At 46.1% G+C, this 14,829-nt stretch overlaps 5 protein-coding genes; 4 read left to right on the top strand and 1 right to left on the bottom strand.

Moving 5' to 3' along the window:
* Nucleotides 1-657: 657 nt before the first annotated feature.
* RCC_01009 (uncharacterized protein) lies at nt 658-2,091 on the top strand (the record flags this gene model as incomplete). XM_023766240.1 has 3 exons in its annotated part: nt 658-816; nt 920-1,099; nt 1,165-2,091. 3 exons carry the CDS (start codon nt 658-660, stop codon nt 2,089-2,091), a joined length of 1,266 nt encoding a protein of 421 aa, XP_023622008.1.
* Nucleotides 2,092-2,641: 550 nt separating this feature from the next.
* RCC_01008 (uncharacterized protein) lies at nt 2,642-3,663 on the top strand (the record flags this gene model as incomplete). XM_023766239.1 has 2 exons in its annotated part: nt 2,642-3,078; nt 3,132-3,663. The coding sequence occupies 2 exons, from the start codon at nt 2,642-2,644 to the stop codon at nt 3,661-3,663; spliced, it is 969 nt and encodes a 322-aa protein (XP_023622007.1).
* A 925-nt stretch (nt 3,664-4,588) lies between these two features.
* On the top strand, nt 4,589-5,447 carry RCC_01007 (related to NADH-cytochrome b-5 reductase; the record flags this gene model as incomplete). XM_023766238.1 has 2 exons in its annotated part: nt 4,589-4,727; nt 4,783-5,447. The coding sequence occupies 2 exons, from the start codon at nt 4,589-4,591 to the stop codon at nt 5,445-5,447; spliced, it is 804 nt and encodes a 267-aa protein (XP_023622006.1).
* Nucleotides 5,448-7,081: 1,634 nt separating this feature from the next.
* On the top strand, nt 7,082-8,635 carry RCC_01006 (uncharacterized protein; the record flags this gene model as incomplete). XM_023766237.1 has 2 exons in its annotated part: nt 7,082-7,162; nt 7,220-8,635. The coding sequence occupies 2 exons, from the start codon at nt 7,082-7,084 to the stop codon at nt 8,633-8,635; spliced, it is 1,497 nt and encodes a 498-aa protein (XP_023622005.1).
* Nucleotides 8,636-9,537: 902 nt separating this feature from the next.
* RCC_12131 (uncharacterized protein) lies at nt 9,538-10,359 on the bottom strand (the record flags this gene model as incomplete). XM_023766236.1 has 3 exons in its annotated part: nt 9,538-9,625; nt 9,765-9,903; nt 9,960-10,359. The coding sequence occupies 3 exons, from the start codon at nt 10,357-10,359 to the stop codon at nt 9,538-9,540; spliced, it is 627 nt and encodes a 208-aa protein (XP_023622004.1).
* Nucleotides 10,360-14,829: the final 4,470 nt, after the last annotated feature.

The following is a 14,829-nucleotide window of genomic DNA, read 5'->3' as shown; positions in this document are numbered from 1 at the left end:
GATCCATGGCTCCGTGTAATGTTCATGTCATCTATTGCTGGAGGAAAGAGCCGGAATCAGGCAAGTTTCTTGGAATTCTTCGAATGCGAGCTTGTTTCTTGCAAACTCGCAAGCTCTTGGAAAAAACACTTTTCTTTTCTACTCTCTTGCTTTTCGACACCTTGAGCCAACCAAAACTACTAGGGAAGTAGTTATGCAGCTAAACTGGATGAATTTCTATGGTTCGGCACTACTTTTTCCTGCTTATGTTATCTCTACGATGGCTGAGTGGAGCGGAATCGCTTGTGAGAATGGCAATGATGGGATAATATGTCTTATAGGAGAAGCAACTATTACTTTCCCTCTTCAAGAATGCTTAGCATCACTCTTTTCGATCCATGGCCCTCCGTGACATCCCCTTCATTCATTACAACTCACCCACTAGCTTCGAAACAGACAGATTGAAGACATATAAAAACCCCTTCACTCTACCTATCAATCCTCAAACCTTTCTTTCATCCCCCAACAACATCGGGAACAATAACACTCGATTTCCAAAATGTCCGCCCTCACCCTATCCACCCTCTTTTACACTCCCCCTCCTCAACTAACCGACCCACTTACAGGCACCTCCCCGCATCCCTCATCGTTGCCCTGGCAGCAACAGCCGCAACGGCAATGCCCTACTCCGCCGCTACCTCGGAGGGGCACGCAGCTCCAACCAGTGCGACTCCAACCACCACCAGCGCAACCAGCGCCTCTCCGCGTCAAGTCAACATCCAGGCGAATTTCATGCCGGAGCCTGACACCCCGGAAATGTCCGATTTCATGCGCAAAGTAAGCCCCCCCCCCYCCTTGAAATGATATACCTCCAGAGATGGGAATGTATGCTATGTATGTATATACGACTGTTTGACTAACATGATCTTTACTGGTACAGTTCCATACCATCGCTGACGTGACTTTCACCCCCACCAACGGCATGACATTCACGATCTCCCAGAGCGCGCCGACGGGTACCATGAAAACCACTCCCGGCGGCTTTCGCTTTCACATTGGCGGAGGCCCGCAGTTGCCCGCCGCTGTGGACTCCCCGGAAAATACGAAGGAAATGCGATTCGTAAGGCGAACCCCACACCCCCTCCTCACTGTGTAAGAGAGCCATGTGTATTAATTCATCGGCAGCTCTCGAGCATCATGGATGATATTGTTGAGAAGAGTACGATCGCTCCGTCGCCAGCAGCGGCTACGACTACTTCTTCTTCCTCTCCTTCGTCGGCGGCGGCTATGACTACTTCCTCCTCTGATGTTGCTCCGATGGCAACGATGACTTCCTCCCCTGATGTTGCTCCGATGGCAACGATGACTTCCTCCTCTGATGTTGCTCCGATGGCAACGATGACTTCCTCCTCTGATGCTTCTTCCATGGTGGCCACGACAACTCCCCACCCTGATGTTGAATCGAGCCCAACAACAACTCCCCACCCTGATGCTCCGATGGCAACGATGCCTTCCTCCTCTTCTGCTTCTTCGGCAGCAACGATGACTTCCTCCTCCTCGTCTCGAATCCCAACAGACCCCACCACCACCACTCCTCCAGCATCGCCCTCAAAATCCCCCTTCGACGATCCTATATTCGGACCAGACGATCGGTTACCAGGTGACCACATCATCGACGATATTCCACCAGTAGGAGCCCCAACGGACTCTGCCGTCCCTTCTAAATCATCAATCCCAACAGACCCCTCCGGCACTCCTCCAGCATCAACCCCAAAAGGCCTCTTTAGTGATCCTTTCGTACCACACGATCGATATATCCATCACGACAACATCGATGATTTTCCACCAGTAGTCCCAACGGACTTTGTTGTCCCTCCTAAATCTTCAATCCCAAAAGACCCCTCCGGCACTCCTCCAGCATCAACCCCAACAGACTTCTTGGACGACCTTACACTCGACCCACACATCAACTATGATCCGGAAGTAATATCCCCAAAATTCCACGTCCCTTCYAAACCATCGAACCCAACAAACCCCTCCGGCACTCCTAAATCTTCAATCCCAACAGACGCCCCCTCCACCACCGCTCCACCCTTGGCCCGCCGCGGATAGGACAATGTCGAGGTGAGAGTTGTTGTCGAAATCTATCCTAGAGTCGCTGTTTGACTAACTGGCAAGTAGTGATATGCCCCTATGTTACGAAGAGGGTGCTGCAGATCCACGCGAATCTTTCTCTATAGAAATAGTTGGATATAGCTCGACTTGATTAGGGGGTTTCGTAGGGTGGAATGGCACTTCATGAACCAGGCGCTTAATGACAATATTCGTATATAGGAGAAAATTAAATACGAAATGTCAAGGAATTAGAATGAATGGTCACAAAACATCTACTATTGACTAGCATCCCTAACCTTCCCCTCCCTACAAGGCTAGAATTCGTTCATAGGAAATATAAAAGGTTAGATATGAAATCAGTCTCAGAAGCACAGACTACTAAGACATACTATTCCACTTCGAGCCGTCTCGCGTTTGGCAGTGCCAGTCGGAGACATTTGATTGGCTACTGAAGCGCGGTAGTCTGTACTTCTAAGACTCCCTCCGCTTACACACCAGCTTTCCTCATCACGTCTTGCTTGCCGCCGTCTTACTTGCCGCCATAGCGATGGATCTTCAGACCATGTTATTGGACATCCTGGCTAATCCGGATAGCATGGGTGAACTCCCGGAGCTCGAACCGCTCCGCGTACTCACACCACGCACCGAGGCTCGGGAACGAGCTCTACAACTAGCCCTCGTGGATCCTGACGAGGTGGCAGCGTGGGAAAGTTGTGAAGCCGGCAACGATGCTGYTCTTCATCAGGTGCAACAACTGATCCAATCGGGACGTCGAGCTGCGAATCTGATACATTGCCTACAAATGGCTACGAGGTCGGGGAATGAGTCTCTCGTTGCCAAGCTCCTTGCCATCGGAATCCCATTCAACGAATGCGTTCTCCGGGTCGGAATTGATAAATGTCTACTCGATACGCTCTCCTTGTTCCTTGCCAAAGGCTGGGACATCAACAAGGAGAGTGATTGGTGTACTCCACCACTCCTATCGTCCGCCACACCGTCCTCGAAAAGCCACCTTTCACATGCTTATATACTTCTAGATATGCAATGCTCACTGAAGCCAGCGACTCGGTGATATTGTGGTTTCTAGACCACGGAGCCGATCCAAACGCGACTTGCAAAGCCGGCCTCACGCCGCTCTCTATCGCCGTCCTTAAGGCACCTCTGGGGACCGTACAGAAATGTCTAGATCGCTGTGTCCAAGGCACCGTCTTCAAAGGCCAACTGCTCCACAATGCTGCACGGCGGAACGACCATTCTAGCGTGCAAGTCGTCGAGCTCGTCCTTCGTCGCTGCGGATGCAATGTCAACTCCATTGAATGGGAGGATAATGCATTTACATATGCAAACTGGAAGGTGATGGGATTGGGCACATCGCTTCACGCAGCGGCGCAAGGAGGAAATGCTGGGGTGGTGAAGCTGTTGCTTCGCAAGGGGGCTGATATTTCTCTCATAGACTCTCGGGGTATGACCGCGATTCAAGTGGCGGAGGAGAATGGCAATACCCAAGTTGTCCAGCTTCTTCGCGATGCTGAGTATGGGGACACAGCCAGTGACAAAGCAAAGATCTAACAAGTGCCTTCTAATCAATGTAGCTACATGTACGGTTCAACTCTTTGTGTGGTAGTACTACACTATCAGCTCCATGTCATCGCTAGCTGACCTACATTCAGTCTGTGGCAGCTCCTGCCACATTCTTGACCGCTGACGCGAGGTATCCGAGCAAAGTAGCGGAAGAGAAGGAGACAGGGTAGGAAACGACATGTTGCAAGGCATGCAMGAAAGTAGACAGCTCCAGTCAACAGTCTCCATGTTCGACTGAGCAAGCGTGTTGACGAGTCGCGACCACAGGCCGAGTTCATTGTGCAGGTGATGGAGGTGTTGTTGGGAAGAAGGAAAAGGAGATTCTTGGCGTCAGGTGTCAGGGGTGAGCTAGTCAGCCAATCGGCATCCAAAGTTCCGGCTGAGGTGAGGTCTCTCAGGTGAGAGCGCACGGCATGAGCTTCAACTTTCTTCATCGTCTTCTTCCTCTCCATCTTCCATCGTCTTGCATGTTTGTGTTACTCGCAATCCCAAGATTGGAGTCTCAGAAGCGCCGAAAGCAGCGCGTGCGAATTGTTGCTTCCGAACACGCTCGCATCAGCGGCTTCATGAGTACAGAAATGTAGTCATTTCCGGTTATCCGCACTCATGCACTTTCGAAATGTCCGAGATTGTTAAGATGTTGAAGAGGTGCGACGTGCATGCCGCCTATAGGAGAAGCTGATGCGATTTCATTTTGCGAGGATTCCTKTTTTCATCATTACACAACTTTTGTCCCCAGTGTTCACATCAGGAAACAACATCCCCTCTCAGTACAGAAAAATGGCGTCGATCATTTCCCGCTATCCTCGAGTACCTCACATCATCGGAGACGCCGTAGTCCCTCACAATTGGAGTGAACATGGCCACTCCGAAGCCTCAACTTCTCGCTCCCGCACAGAATCCACCCACTAAGATGCTCTCCATGCCGATGGGCATGCTCTTCAGCAAGGAGTTGACAGTCAAGAGCTCAGAGCAAATTAACCATGACCTCAAGAAGATCACTTTCAATCTCCCTGAAGGAGACTCCCAAATCAGCGGTGTACCAGCGGGATGTAAGTCTCCTTCATTCCCCATCGAGACAAGCGACCACCAACAACACGTTCACAGCTATTATCCTCACACAGCACACCCCTTACAACGGCTGGTTCCCAGTCTTCAGACCCTACACACCAATCTCCTGCCCTTCAGACCGCGGTACCCTCCAACTCCTCGTCAAAATATACCCAGAAGGCAAAGCCTCAACATACATTCACACCATGCAACCCGGAGATACAATCTCCGCACGAGGTCCATTTCTGGGCTATGCATACACACCTTGTAAAACCCGACGTGATCTGCTCTTCATAGCAGGTGGAGCGGGCATCACGCCTCTTTTCAGTCTCGCACAAGCTATCCTTGATGATCGAAAGGAYAAGACAAGGATACAGCTGCTTTGGGCGGTCAATGGGACGAGAGATATCGTGCTGAGGAAGGAGTTGGAGGAAATGGAAGGAAGGTTTCCAGGAAGACTTCAGGTCACGTACGCTGTTTCTGGCGAGGAGGGTAAACCAGAGGCTCCGAGCATGGGAGATGAGAGTAAGTTCAAAAAGGGTTACTTTAGTAGAGATGTGCTGGAAGAGGTGATTGCGAGGTGTGAAAAGGGGAGATGGGGTGATGCGAAAGGGACCAAGGTTTGGATCTGTGGACCGCCGGCTATGGAGACTGCTGTGGTGGGGAAGAGTGGTATTTTGATGGAATTGGGAATTAATGCGAAGGAGGTGCACAGGTTTTAAGGCTCTCGGATACTGGTCTGGGAGGTCTCGCTTGAGGCATGGAAGCGATGACACGGTGATATCTGTACTGTCCGCAAACAGAGTCTTGTGGCACTTGTAGTCTTCCATTCTCGTACTTGGCGTTCTGCAAACTCGCTCAGAACCTGAAGGTGTGTATCTGCTCAACATTCAGACATCTTGGCCGGATAATTGACATTTCACAAATGGACGAAGAGGCTGCGATACGGGCTATTGACAATGATGTCAAACGAATTGGTCAGGTCAGTAGCGTTGTAGTCTGAGCACCATTCTAGTCACTGACACAATTTGACAGCAAATCGAAGTATGAAGACCGTCAAGCGAGCAAGAAACTCAATGTTACCACCTGCGCTCATCCTTCGTCAACCGATAGATTGCAAATCTCAGAGCGCTCGTGGAAGATCTAGCATTCATCGAAGGAGTTCTTCGGATTCTTGAGACTTACACACTTGCCTAGTCCGACAATTGAGCGAGAGGTTCCGTTCGAGGAGATRTCCTTCTCTTCTTCTACTTTCGGTACAAACGCCTACATCTTGCTGATCGATAAACAGGAATCGCTCTCGTGGCTTTAGGAATTTTTCAGCCCTGTTGTGGAGCTTGTCTATATGCCGAGTCTCGAAAAGGGAGGAAGCCTGTATGATGCTAGTCAAAGATTATGTTTACACGTACTGACGATAGGAGCATGCAAAGGAGACGTCGGGAATGCCAATTCGATTCCACCAGACCTTCGTGGTGACTCTCTACACTTGCATGAGAGACGTAAGATGCAAAACTCAAGACATCTGCAAACGAGCCTTCTCCTTACTCCCGGGTTATGCGTGGATGCTAACGGCGACGGCTCGATGATGTCCGTATGGCCCGCAGCAAACAGAAGGCAACCTTCTCCGATTCAACTTCAACCAGCACATGGTCTGAAGGTTATCGTCGAACAAGCTTTCATCAAATCTGAAGATGGTGTGTACTTGTGCATCCCGAAGAGCTGAAGATAACTGACCTGTAGCAGGCGCAGACGACCCACGGCTATGAAGAGATTGACTATGATCTACCATAATGGCGATACGGAGCTGCTGATGTGAGAACACTCCTCCATCAGAAGACCAGAGCGTTGATCGAGAAGGAAAGCTTGCTAAAAGTCCAAGGCCTGGAGAAGTGGTGAGTGAGAAGGGTATGAGGGTGGCTTCTATGGCATCAGCACAGTCCAAAGGCACATCATCCACAACAAGAAAAGAAGGCGAATGGTTTTGAATGTCCAGTCGACTTAACAATCGCTATCGTGGCACGCTCTTTGCGTGGGAAGGAAGACGTGACAATGCGAGTCTGAACACTTCACCCCAAGTAACACGTCCGAAGCACATACTCGACCTTGACCGTGCAACCGACACCTTTCAGGACATCCCCAATCGCTGATTTCCGGCAACATGGAAGTGTCTCCCCGGGCCTGCTCCTCATGGTCGTAGTGTTGTCGGCGGGGGCGGGGTAGCATATTGATCGACATGGTCCCTCACCAACAAGGTCACCCTCACACTACTGTACAAGAAGATATATACCTCCGCATCACTCTCGGTTAGAACTCCAGACCAAATATTTCGTCCCATCGATAGGGAATAACCGCAATCATGGGTTTGGCAATCTACCTCGATCCCTGCACGATAAACTCGCGCAAAGTCCTTGCTGGATTGGATCTCATTGGTGCGAAGGTATGTGTCGAGCAACAAGTCCATTCTGGAACATCCAACTAATAATATATTATGTAGTATGATTACAACTACATCAACTACTTCACGGGAGAGCACAAGTCCGATGCCTTCACCAAGATCAACCCCATGGCGACCGTTCCCGCCGCCACTGATGGCGACCTCGTTCTCACGGAGTCCAACGCCATTCTGATGTATGCTGCCGACATCAACAACGCCGACTCAGCCTATCCCAAGGACCTCAAAGCACGTGCTGATGCCAACCGATGGCTCTTGTGGGAAGCCTCCGTCTGGTTCCAGACCAACTACGTCTACGTTGTGGAGTACGTTGTCAAGCCCCTGCTGGGAGCCGAAGCAGATCAATCCATCATCGACGCAGAGGCTCCCAAGTACGCCAAGATCGCCGGTGTCCTCGATGCTCGTCTGGGTGAGACTGGCAAGTGGGTTCTTCCCGGTCCCAACCCAAGCATCGTTGACATGGCAATCGCCTCATCCATCCACCTCCACGAGGCATCTCGACTCCCCCTCGCCCAGCACAAGAACATCACCCGCTGGATCCGCGATGTAGAAGCTCTAGAAAGCTGGAAGAAGACGCAAGGAGCGGTCGACAAAGCTCTACTGCCCAACAAAGCCGGCAGCGGTGGTGGCTCGGAGGTRCGAGCAAATTTCAACTACTCTCAAGATCTCGCCGACCAGCTGACGGAGATATACTTTTACGAAAAAGAAGGCGTAAAAAAGCCCGCTCATGAACCCGGCGATGATCCCCGTACCGTCACCGTCCACAACGGCTGGGATCGAGCCTCGCAATTTTCCGTGGACAAGGAGGGTTTCGCCCTCTTACCATTCCCAACAACATTTCCCAAAGAAAAATTCCATGATGAAGACCAAACCCCTGTACAGAATGATTTTTACCCCGAAGTTGTCGAACTTCTCAGAAAAGAACTGGGAGCGAAACGAGTCCTTGTTTTCGACCATACCATTCGATCTCGCGCCAACGCAAACAAAGCAATCACTCAAGAAAAAAACACCACACAACGCGCCCCTGTAGCTCTCGTTCACTGCGACTATACCTCCGAATCCGCCCCCATCCGCGTCAAACAACTCCTCCCAGACGAAGCAGACGACCTCCTAACCCGTCGAGTAGCATTCATCAACGTCTGGAAACCCCTCAACAAAGTCGAAGAGAACCCTCTCGCCATGTGCGACGTGACATCCTCTCCTCCGGAAGATTTCTTCAAATTATATCTCCGATATCGCGATCGTACGGGGGAGAATTATGTTATGAAATTTAATGAACAGCATCGATGGATTTATTTTCCGGAGATGGAATCTGATCAGTGTATTTTGTTGAAGACGTATGATTCTGATGAAGGGAGGGCGCGGTTTGTGGGGCATTCGGCTTTTGTGGATCCGAATAGTAGGGAGGATGCGCCTTTTAGGGAGAGTTGTGAGATTCGGACGATTTGTTTCTTTTGATTTTTGATTGATTGATTGATTGGAACAGGGGTTTCGTTTGTTGCGTGATTAGTAGCGATGAGAGATGAATTGATGTTTCCTTTTGAATAGTGGTTAGTTTTCCTAGTGGTGAGTACGATGGTATATTACATGCTTAGCGGCAGCCAGTGGTTAAGTACAGCATGTACCCTCCGCTGGCTTTGATGCATTACGAGCAGTAAAGTCAGAAGAAAGGCTAATACTTTGTCGATATCTCGGGAGGCACCGGTGGTGATGGCTCTATGAACCCGGTGTTAGTGGTTGGTATGTTTTATACGCAGCTCTAGGACGTACGTATGCTTTGCCTTTGAGTATTTGGAGTCAAGCTACGACGGCATTTTTTGGATGGTCAACACCATTTGTATGGTGTGTTGACCGATGCCGTTGCTTTCTAGTCAGCGATGGAATGAATGGTTGAGCGGAGTTGCAATATCATTAGAAGAGATACACTTTCCTTTACTGGCCCTAATGCCAATGCCAGATCCTAAATGCTAGATTCCCAATGCTAGCGGTAAAAAAAAATGACATTTGAACGTACGGCGTAGACCTAGGGTTGGGTTAGTAGGCTATGCGGCGTCAGTGTCGAAGTCCACCTTCTTGTCCGAGTGACATATACCCGCTACTCCACAGGTGATGATCTTTGCATGCAGCGAACCTTTTTTTCAAAACAGCATAAATAGCCTGTTGACTCTACTTGACCGTGGACAGGTAGACGTACATCTCTTACCCGTGCTCTTCTTGTGTGTTTCGACGCATCGGAAAGTGAGCGGGAAGCCTCATAATCAGTCATGACATGTTCTCATGATTGTGCTTTCGTCCATGTTTGTCAACTTTTTTTTTTTGGAGAAGACCTAGTTTGCCGCAACATTGTCCATGCCATTCGGCTAACTCGACGAATCCTTGCCTTTGAAAAAAGAGTCTTTGAGCTTACCCTCAACCAGATCCAAAGGAGTGCTTTTCGGTGCCACCAGCCTAGGGAGAGGGTAAGGTCAGCATGTAAAATCCAAAAAGTGCGTCGTTCAATGTCGTAGATGGATTAGGCCCCTCATTCCCACGGGATTTTCTTTCACTCGACGGTACGCAAGTGTGCTCTCACAACGTTCCGACTTACATTACAAAGAACACGAGCAAGCCAAGCGCATCGAACAGGCCCAGAATAATAAGAGGGTATATTGCCAGTGAGTCCACCATCCGGGGCGTAAAAAAGACCACAGCGATCATGGTAGGAATGCCTATCGCCAGCCCAATACCTATGAAGGGTTAGCCAGCCATTGAGGCCGATGAGGTCTTCCCGGATGGTCCTTACTGCCATATTTTCTTTGATTGCGTTCAGGATGCGACGTCTCGTACTTGTGCAGCATGACCTCTTTGTAGACCATCCAGCCGCTTTCACTACCGAAAATCTTACGGAACATGGTGGCAGGATAAGTTTCTAGAAGTTCGTGTCCCGTCCCGAATTCCCACTTGGATGCAATCTCACGAGCTCGTGTTTCCGGTAGATCTCGCGTGATGACGAGAAGGTGTGCGATGAAGTCGGACACTTCTGCAGGGGAAGCTGTCTTGTCAGGAAGCGGTGGCTTCACGGCCTCTTTTGGTGCATTGTATAACGGGGCCGAAGCGGAAGCATCATYCATTTGTGTGTCGTACATTGGCAATCCTTGCTCGTCTTCGAAGCTGCTTCGTTTTTCTTGATGGGAGAAGGGCATTTTGAGCGGTGATGAAGAGGAAAGCATGGCATGAGAAATGCCTTTACTTGGACCTTGAATACGTTTGGGGCGCAGCGCTGCAGCCTGAAGTCTACAGGAACAAAGTTTGATCCTACTTTGAAGGAATTGAAGGATTTGGTCTCGGTTTTGAACGGAAATGCTCGCAATTCCGTGCCGAATTCCCGATGATGTCATTTTCAAGGCGCGTCAACTACGGCGCGTTTTTAAGAACAACTCTGCAACAATCCTTTTAGGCGATAGTGCGACGCTAGCATTATAGGGTATTAGAACCTCGGTAATTGAAGGTGTATTCCGTACAATAAGTAACAAGTAGCGTAATTTAATATACGCGTGCAATGTCCTCGCTTTCCTTCTTTAAAGTAATTTTATTTAAGTCTACAATACCTAAGTAATAATAGTCTACGATACCTAAGTAATAATAGTAAGGATAAAGTAAAGGTATAATAGCATTACGCGGGCAGCTATATAACTCTTTATATAGGTAAGTAAGATCTCTAAAAGAGTAGTAGAATAAAGACCTACTGCTCTTTTAGCGACTCTTATTAACACCTAAATACTAATATTAATACCTACTACTTCTACTACTATACTACCCCTTTACTACTTACCTATATCCTCCTCCCTCCTCTATACTACCCGTATAAAAGCCTAAGAAGGCGAAGAAGCCTAAGTTACTATACCTATAGCTAGGTTATATCGATACTACAAAATACTAGAGGGCTAGAACTTTCCCTAAGGATCCGGATAATAATAGCGAATACGGATATTTTAAGTAGAACTTTATAAGAGTATAAGCTAGGAATTTAACACTTTAAGAGTAGCGCTAACCCGTATAATAGCTTAAGAAAATAGGATTCTCCCTTAACCGCGAGCAGAGGGAGATAATAGCTAAGCCTGCTACTAAGCACGTCGAGATCTATAATAGCTTTACTAATAGGATCGATAATATCCGAGACCGTCCGAACTACGTCGACGCCTTTCTAGTTACGAGCCGGTCTATATAATCCTATTAGAGAATTATTAAAGTATAATAGCTAATAATATCGTAGTAGAATAATATTAACTAAGGAGGAGTATTACGGAGATTATAAGGAGCGGAAGAACTACGATAGTAATGTAATTAAAGGCCTAGGGCTATTTCTAGTATATTTCCTACTTATATAAAGGTGTTCGACGCTAACGAGAACAGCGCTACACAATCTAGCGTAGATATTTAAACTTAGCCTATAGCAACTATATCTAGCGGGGAACTAAGAGTACCTACTAGTATAGCGATAGRATAGCTAGCGARAGAGCCTATTAGRAGAGGCTAAAGGCGTATAATAGTAGACTAGAGAATATACGCCGGCGACCTAAGCGCGGAATAATTACGAGTATAGCTACGGATAATTAGTTAAAGGGTCTRCGTTTAGGAAAGGATAAGTAGTCTYRTAGGTCTYRGAGYAAGTCTTARRGTYRGAAGGGATAAGRTATAGAGAATTAGTACTCTTCTTTCTTYTATATAATCTCGATTTTAGCTATTAYRAGTTCGYAATAGGAGCTTAGTATAATATTATAGTAATATTATAGTTCCTTCYTAAATAGGAAAGTTTCTACTCTTTTTATTAAATTATATATTYTATTATCTACTCTACTCGCGGACTATTATACTAGCTACTTTTGTAGCAGGATAAATACCTGCTGCTCTTTAAGCGACTCTTATCTAAATATATATAAAGGAGAGGTACTAAAGAGTAATAATAGTAAGGATAAAGTAAAGGTATAATAGCATTACGCGGGTAGCTATATAACTCTCTATATAGGTAAGTAAGATCTCTAAAAGAGTAGTAGGATAAAGACCTGCTGCTCTTTTAGCGACTCTTATTAACACCTAAATACTAATATTAATACCTACTACTCCTACTACTATACTACCCCTTTACTACCTACCTATATCCTCCTCCCTCCTCCTACTCCCCCGTATAAACACCTACTACCTTAACGACCGTAAGGATAACTACTAGACCGGCCTTTAACCCACTTTTAATCGATAGAGGTCCTATTAGAGGAAGAAGAATTATCGACGTAAGGGTAGACAGAGTAGGAGCTAGGAATTTAACATTCTAAGAGTAGCACTAACCCGTATAATAGCTCGAGTAAGCAGGATTTACTATTAACGAGGAGCAGAAGGAGCTAATAGAGTTAAAGGCTAGCCGTCGCTTCCTAACTTAAGATCTAATATTCGATCTAGCTATTAAAATCTATAACCGTTACTCCTACGTTAACGCTTTATTAATTTAGAGCCGGTCTATACAATCCTATTAGAGAATTGTCGAAGTATGCCGGCTAATAATATCGCAGTAGAACGGTATACCCCGACGAGAGAGTAGTAGATAGTAATAGAGAAGAAATAAGAACGGATAAGCGGTACGAGCGGTATTAGAATAGTAATAGGAACTTCTAGGTATGTTTCCTACCCGTATAAAGGTATACGATACTAACGGGAACAGAGCTATATAATCTAGAAGAAGAACTTCTATAATATCTATAGTAACTACAAGTTTTATAATTAGGCTTATAGCTACGACCGTAGGGACTTGCTTAATCGCTAGGATAGAGATTAGGTACGGCTAAAGCGTAGTATATCGCAGGTAACGAGGTCTAGGCGTACTAGTAGTCGCTAAAGAATAGGAATAGTAGAGTACTAGTAATAGGGCTTAATTAGGGTAGAGGGTAGTTTTTAGAGAGATAATTAGGGCGTTAAGGGTATCTAGGGGAGGAGGGAATCTCTTTTAAGTTCTTTGTACTAGCGGCTTTAAGCGTTAGGAGTTTCTAATAGGTTACGAGGGCCTTAATTGTAGTACTTAAAAACTACTTTTAAAATATATTTTCTATTTTATAATTACTTGCTTCTACACCTAAAATATAACTCCTCCTTGCTTTATATGTTCGTATAATTTGTCCCTATAAATATCCTACGATTTATATTACTATCGCTCTATATTAAAGAAATATACTACCCTAACCCTAACCCTATAGTTTTTAGYAAAGGTTTCGCTAAGGTTTATAACCTCTTACTACGCTAATTCCTTTCCCGTCTACCCTCTACCCTATTATACGYATATTCTATATAATAGGCCGCTCCCCTTCTATCCCCCCTAATCTTTATCTAAAAGTCGTTAAACTCTAGAATAATAATGCGAGTATTACCGACATTTAAACCTTCCTCTATTTATAATAGCTATATGCCTCCGAACGGACTATCTATATAATCGTCGTAGAGAACAGTAGCGAACCCCGATAGTCGTTAAAGAATAGTCTTTACGATAATCCCCTCCTTCGCATCCGAATAGCCGAACTCTTCTACCTCGAAGCTCTACTAGATACGTATATCGTAGACAAATTAAACGAGGAGGGATTTACGATTAAGTACTATACCTTTATACGGCTTCGGCGGAGTATAGGTATTAAGAAACGACTAAGAGAAGGAGAGTTCCTTAAGCGTTAAGAGGAATATAAAAAGATTATAAAGAAGGAGATTAATCGCTCGAACCTTAGAGTATATAAAACAATATTACTACAAACACACTTCCGTATAACCGATTATACGCGGCTTACGCTTAGTAGGTTAGTATATTTATACGATATACATTTATAGGGTAGAAAGGGGTTTGCTAACATGCTACTATATCGTAGGAAGCGACTATACGAGATAGCCCGCGAGGTCTATCCCGCTAGCCCGTATAATAGGGCTACGAAGTTTATACGTCGCCGTAGGAAGTATATTACGCCTAGCCCTAATGCAGTCTAGAGTATAGATACACACTATAAACTTAAGGACTATAGCTTTTAGATCTATACTACTATTAATGCAGATATACGGTTTATTCTATATACCTATCTTAGACCCTCTGCCCGTATAATAGTATCTATGCTATCTAACTTTGCGAAAGCTTATAAAAAGCTTACGAGAGTACCTCGTATTATTCGGATAGATAAGAGTAAAGAGACACTCCTTATAGCGTAGGCTTAATACTAACACGTAAGGATTATTCGTAGGCGTAAAGTACGCTTTCGCCGCTGCTTTGTGTTTAGAACAAGCACTACTAATGTCCGTATTAAGGCATAGTAGGGCTAGCTTATACGAGGAAGGTTTAAGGCATAGCATATAAGTATATAGAGCATATTATCTATATATGCTTTAGTAACGCTCCCGTTATATCCGAATCTAATTATACGAGTTAGGCTAACTAATCTTAATATTATARGGCTTCTTTATAATRTTAAAGAAGAAGGGGTAGTTTTATAAAGCAAAGAAGGCTAACCGCATTACTATAAAGTATATCTATATACCTATTATGCGGAAAGAACTAGCCTCGTTCGTATATATATAGAACAAGTACCCCGTACGAAGACAATCTAATAGACCGCACGTAAGGGGTAGTATACTAAGCTATCGCTATAACTAGG

The sequence above is a fragment of the Ramularia collo-cygni genome (genome assembly GCF_900074925.1).
Source record: "Ramularia collo-cygni strain URUG2 genome assembly, contig: RCC_scaffold01, whole genome shotgun sequence".
Taxonomy (NCBI): domain Eukaryota; kingdom Fungi; phylum Ascomycota; class Dothideomycetes; order Mycosphaerellales; family Mycosphaerellaceae; genus Ramularia; species Ramularia collo-cygni.
Note: the sequence above shows the minus strand (reverse complement) of the source record. Positions and strands in the feature narration are given on the sequence as shown.